The 6,141-nt window shown below is 29.9% G+C and overlaps 1 protein-coding gene across 2 annotated transcripts; it reads left to right on the forward strand.

Annotated features, from left to right (window-relative positions):
* The first annotated feature begins 3,725 nt into the window (after nt 1-3,725).
* On the forward strand, nt 3,726-5,870 carry LOC112736390 (11-oxo-beta-amyrin 30-oxidase). Of its 2 annotated transcripts, none has more exons than XM_025785825.3 (5): nt 3,726-4,084; nt 4,163-4,386; nt 4,460-4,701; nt 4,777-5,149; nt 5,295-5,493. In XM_025785825.3, exons 1-5 carry the CDS (start codon nt 3,823-3,825, stop codon nt 5,349-5,351), a joined length of 1,158 nt encoding a protein of 385 aa, XP_025641610.1. In that variant the 5' UTR covers nt 3,726-3,822; the 3' UTR covers nt 5,352-5,493. The 2 variants fall into 2 exon arrangements, with proteins under 2 accessions (XP_025641610.1, XP_025641609.1); XM_025785824.3 differs by having other exon boundaries at nt 3,729-4,084; nt 5,239-5,870.
* Nucleotides 5,871-6,141: the final 271 nt, after the last annotated feature.

Here is a 6,141-nt window from a genome sequence, read left to right on the forward strand (position 1 = left end):
GAAATAGCAATTTAAATGCGCACGTCAAAGCTACTGATAAGCAGGATTTTTTAGGAAGAGTGGCAGGAAAAGGGTGGAGAAGTGCAACACAGTAGAGTTTAAGTAATTCAAATAATGGACAACAATGAAAAACATAAACGTATACAAAAATTTAAACTATGAGCAACAAAGAATTAAATCCAAAACTAGAGAATCTAAAAACAGGAAAATTAAATAAAAAATTCAAATTCAGCATCCAAATTAAATTCATAATCACATCAATAACAACCCACACTGAGAATGTAGTACACAAACTCAATTTCTATAATTTACATAACATAGTTATAAATGATAAAAGTTTATTACAATGTTACATAGAAATTTCTAATTACTTAGTGTGTGTTTGGATTATAGTTTGCAAACAGGAGTTTGCATAAAATTGATTTTGCAAATTTGATTTTGATAAAAAGTAAGTTTGTGTTAATGTGATTTATGTTTGGTAATCTTTATATCAAAATAGATTATAGTAAAATAAATATCGTTTGGATTATATTACTCAAAATCAATTTTAGATGAAAAATTACTAAAAGAGACGTCAATTTAAATAATTTTTTATATTATCCTATTATTTTACTTTAAATATTTGAATAGATCTTATTAAAAGACATGATAAAACACTAATAAAATACATAAAAAATATCATAAAAAATTCATATAATAAAAAAATTCATATAAACTAAAAAATAATAAAAAATAATAATATACATGAAAAAGTAGAATACTAAAAAAATAATATAAAAAATATTTATCATATAAATAAAATAAATACAAAATAAAAATAAAAATATGAAAGAGAATAATGTACATTTTATAATGTCAAAGAAAAAGAAAATATTCTATAATTTTTTTAATATCGTTAGTATTCTTTAATTTAGTATTATTTTGGAGTATAAATTTTTATTATTTATGACTCTTTTATTACTTATAATTAGTATATAATAAAGACAAAAATAAAATACAATGACGAGTACAATAAAAACGAAAAAAACAAAAAAAAATTCATGCAAACATAATATATAATAATTACAACCAACAACATATATTATATAAATAAAAAAATTACAATAAAAAGTAAATAAAATTTATATGAATAAAATTAAATAAAAAAATAAAAAGTTCATGCACAACATAAATAAAGTACAATAAAAGATAGAAAAAAAATTTATATAAACAAAAAATAATAAAAATTAATAAAAATTAATAAAAACAAGAATTTATATCAAAATTAGTTGTCATATGAATATAAAAATACAATAAAAAAATACTAAAAAAATAATATCAAAACACTAATATATATATATATATATATATATATATAATAAAAAATATTTATCATATAAATAAAAATATATAATAAAAAATATAAAAATCAAAATATAAAAAAATACTAAAAATAATAAAAAAATTAAAATAGTTACCTTGTCAGTAATTGAAACAAATTTTGATGAAAAAAAAATGGAACGAAGAACATACACAAATAATGTTATACAGTTACTTGCATAAGAAAAAAAATTTTCAGCTAATTTCTGAACGATAACCAGCTTTCTCTCACGTGTCGCAGAAGTTAAAATTTTTTTGCTTTAAATGACCGTACATTTAAAGGTGAAAATACTTCTAGATTCAGAATTCTAAAAGATTGTCAAACATAAACATGGGACATTCAAGACACTCAGACGAGCTTCTCCCTTTTCAAACGTGAATCCCAAACACACCGTTAGTCTTACTATAGTGGCATACACATTGTTATGTAAATTTTTACTTAAATATGGGTTGAATTGATATCTAATAATTTAGGAACGAAACTTACTCCTCTTATAGTACTAGTTTTTGAATTGTGCACTAAAAGATCCCAATTTTGAACGAACAAGAAAGAAAAGAAAAAACTTGAAATGTAAATAAAATTTAGATGACTTCAAATAAAAAATTACAAAATAAGGTAAATGGCTTAAAATTAAATCAAAGCAATAAAGTGCCTTTAACAAAGGTCAAAAGACTTTGAAAACGAAAAAACAATATGGAAATGTTAAAGAAGAAAAACAACGACTTTGCAACAAAAAAATAAATTTGGAGAAAAAGAAAGATTACAAGAAATTTAAAAGAAATGAAAGGAACCCTACAAAAAAAAAAAGTTTTTTGTAGGCTAAAAAAATCGTTGAAGATGTTAGTGTAAAGAGTGTTTTCTGAAAATGAATTCTAACTTCTATTCCTTCCATTCTTCAACTTTTTATAAGAATCATTGACCAATTAAACTTTAACATATTCTTCATGTATAAAAATTCTTTGATAACTGTTTTCACAATTTTAGATGATCTTGTAATTACTACCAGTTATCTTCATTTGTTAGCCTCCTTATCATTTTAATTACTTTACTTTTCTTTGATGAGTCAATCCAATCGAATCCATCTTTCTTGTCAATAAACTTTTTTCTACGAGATTCACAATCTTCGAAAGTACCAAACCAATCTTAAACTCGATTTTTAAAGCTTGGTTAATTTTGACTTATACATATCTTCTACATAATTAACAGAAACACTGTTCATTTCCGGGAAAAAAAAAAAAACAGAAACACTATGAATTGAAAGATAAAATATTTGTCATAAAAATCTTAGACTACTACACACAAGATCATTTTTGTGCTCTTTAATTTTGTTTATACTGATGTGTTTATAATAAGTTGTCAATGGTTAATTGTTATTTAGAAAGTTACATCGTTTGATACTAGAGATGTCAATGGGGCAGGGTGGAAGTGGGGATGGAGACGGGAGATGCCTCTCTACTTCTCGTTTTTGCTACTAGAATTAATCCTGTTCCTGTCCTGTTCTTCGTCATGGGAGAATAATTATTCCTATTTTCGTTTTCGGTGTTTTCCATATTATCTGCGGGTCCCATTCCCCGTCTCCCTATTTTTAACATTCATATGAAAATTATAATAAAAAATATTAAAAAAACTAAAAAAAATATTACAAAATATTATTACAAACACACAAATATATCTTATCCAAAATTATAATTCCAGAAATATAACATAACAAATCATAGTTCATAAAATAAAATCTTAAACAATAAAGTTAAAGTTTTTCAATAAGTAAAATTACTAAAAAAAATCCTTTATGAGAAATAAAGTAAGGGTTATTAAATAAATTAAAAAATCCAAAAAATTATCGAAGATAGGACGGGATCCCACTTAAGTTCCCACGCTTTTCTCGGACAAATTTCACTCTCCATTCCATCCCTACAAAAAAAATTCTCCACCGTTAAAATCCCATTCAAAACGGTCCCGCAGAGATCCCCCTACTGAGAATGTTTGACAACCCTATTTGATACTACCAAGTTTCAAATCGACACTGTGAGGCAAAGGTGGCTGTTAGGGTATAAGAATATAAGAATATAAGAAAACAATGTTACTAGTTCTCTAATTAACCCACTACCCGACAACCAACCTGCAACCTGCAACCTCAATTACTGATGCAGATGTTGTCGACACGTGACTATCAGAGGGCCCCACCCGTCGCGTGACCATTGTTCCACGTAACTTCCTCAGCGTAAGAAAAAGTATCCCTTCATCATGCTAGCATTGACCATAGAAGGCAGCAAGCAATAAAAAACCATTTGCATGGTTTCGTAGTTGGAAAGATTAAGTGATTAAATACTCCAACACCATCTCTTTTTCAAATAAAATAAACATGAGGCACCGGCTCGCGTTCCTCGTGTCTGCCTGCCTTAAAATATTCATTCTGCACTGCCATCCAATCCGATCCCACACTTGGCTTCAAGCACTAATTAATGGAGGAGGGGCTGTTTGTCACGGCGGTTGGACTACTGGTGGTGGCGGTGGGCGGATGGAAGCTGCTGAACTGGCTCTTCCTGAGGCCTAAGAAGCTTGAGACCCTTCTCAGGGAGCAAGGCTTCCATGGCAACCCCTACACCCTCTTCTCCAACAACAACAACAACTCTTCTGTTAGCATGAAGCCAATGACTCTCTCTGATGACAAGGACATAGCTCCACGTGTTTATTCTCAAGCCGATCATGCTATCATCAAATTTGGTTTGCTCCTACTCCTACCTATATTATTCACATTTATTGCATATATCGTATCATAGTTAATAATGATGTAATGGACAGGCAAGAATTCATTTTATTGGGAAGGTCAGACACTGAAGGTCAACATCACAAACCCTGAGCATATTAAACAAGTTTTTACCAATAACCGTTACTTCAAGAAAGAGAAGCCTAAGCTAGGCCGTCTGGCCAAGTTATTGGGCTCTGGACTTCCAAATTATGAGGACCAACAATGGCACACACATCGAAAGATCATCAACCCTGCTTTCCATATGGAGAAATTGAAAGTTAGTTTAATTTAATTTGCTTTTATTCAAACATGTATGTATATATGTTAAGCATTACTAACTATGTGTATAGGTTCTAACGTCAACAATGGTCCAATGCTGCCATGATGTGATTCATAAATGGGAGGAGATGCTGTCTTCAGAGGGTAAATGCGACATTGATGTGGAGCCTTTCATCCAGAATTTGGCTTGCGATGTTATTTCCAGAACAGCCTTTGGAAGCAGTTACCAAGAAGGAAAAAGAATATTTGAACTCCTTACTAAGCAAGCTAGACTTATAATGAGACTAAAACATATTCACATTCCAGGATGGTGGTAATAAGACATATAACTAACCATTTTAATTAAGTTCAAATCTTTCTAGTTAGGTACTCATCATGTATCTTGCAGGTTGCTTCCTACTAGTGTTAATAGGAGTATGATTAAAGTTGATAGAGAGATGCAAGCATCACTTGAAGCTATCATCAGGAAAAGAGAGAAAGCAATGAAGGATGGTGAGGAGGTTAACAAGAGTGACTTATTAGGGATACTTTTGGAATCAAACAGCAAAGAAATAAAAGAACATGGAATGAGTAATCGAGAGATAGTGGAAGAATGCAACACATTTTACTTAGCAGGACAAGAAACCACGGCTGTTTTGATAGTATGGACAATGGTGATGCTAAGTAGGTATCCAGAATGGCAATCACGTGCGAGGGAAGAAGTCTTCCAAGTCTTTGGCAACCGAAAGCCAGACAGTGATGGCCTGAATCGCCTTAAAACCGTAAGCATGTATATATAATTTGTTTTACTTGCTATAATTGTATTAGTCTTGAGGTGTTGATATTGTTTGGCATGTATATATATATATAGGTATCAATGATCTTAAATGAGGTGTTAAGGCTATACCCACCAACCCTGTTTTTCAGTCGAACACTCCACAAAGATATAAAGATGGAAAACCTATCACTACCTGCCGGAGTTAAAGTTACATTACCAATACTTATGATCCACCATGATCGTGAGCTATGGGGTGATGATGCAAGAGAGTTCAAACCAGAAAGATTTTCAGAAGGAATTGCTAAAGCGACTAAAGGTCGGGTCTCATATTTTCCATTTGGATGGGGGCCTAGAATGTGCATCGGCCAAAATTTCTCCTTAATGGAAGCAAAGATATTCTTCACATTGCTTTTACAACGCTTCACATTTGAGCTCTCCCCTGCATATACACATGCTCCGGTCAATTTCCTTAATCTTAAACCAATGCGTGGAGCTCAAATCGTCTTACATAAATTGTAGTTTCAATTATTGCACAAGGAGTGAGGTGGCTTCTTCCAAATTTAAGTAACGTGCAAAATAAATTCCATGCATCTTTCTTTTCTTTTCTTTTCTTTTCTTTGTAAAAGTGACCCAGCCACTTGTGATGTTTCATAGGTCATGGAGGTAACAGAGGACCACTTTTCTTTCTTTCTTTTATTCTTCAGGAATATCATATTTTAGAATGATGACTGATTTCTTATAGCTATTTTGATAGGGCACTCAAATATGTCTAAAACGTCATTTTTTTTTAAATATTTTTAATAATTAAAATTTAACATATATAATCAATTAAATTATGTTATTTTTGTTAAAATTAAGTTAGACAAATTAATTTAACCAAAAAAATGGTGAATCAAATTTTAAATTGGTCTAAATTAATATTTTTTTAATAAAAAATGACTACAGTACTTTTATTATAGAAAATGATTAAAATACTCTTATTATTATTATTATTAT

This window comes from Arachis hypogaea, chromosome 13 (genome assembly GCF_003086295.3).
Source record: "Arachis hypogaea cultivar Tifrunner chromosome 13, arahy.Tifrunner.gnm2.J5K5, whole genome shotgun sequence".
Taxonomy (NCBI): Eukaryota; Viridiplantae; Streptophyta; class Magnoliopsida; order Fabales; family Fabaceae; genus Arachis; species Arachis hypogaea.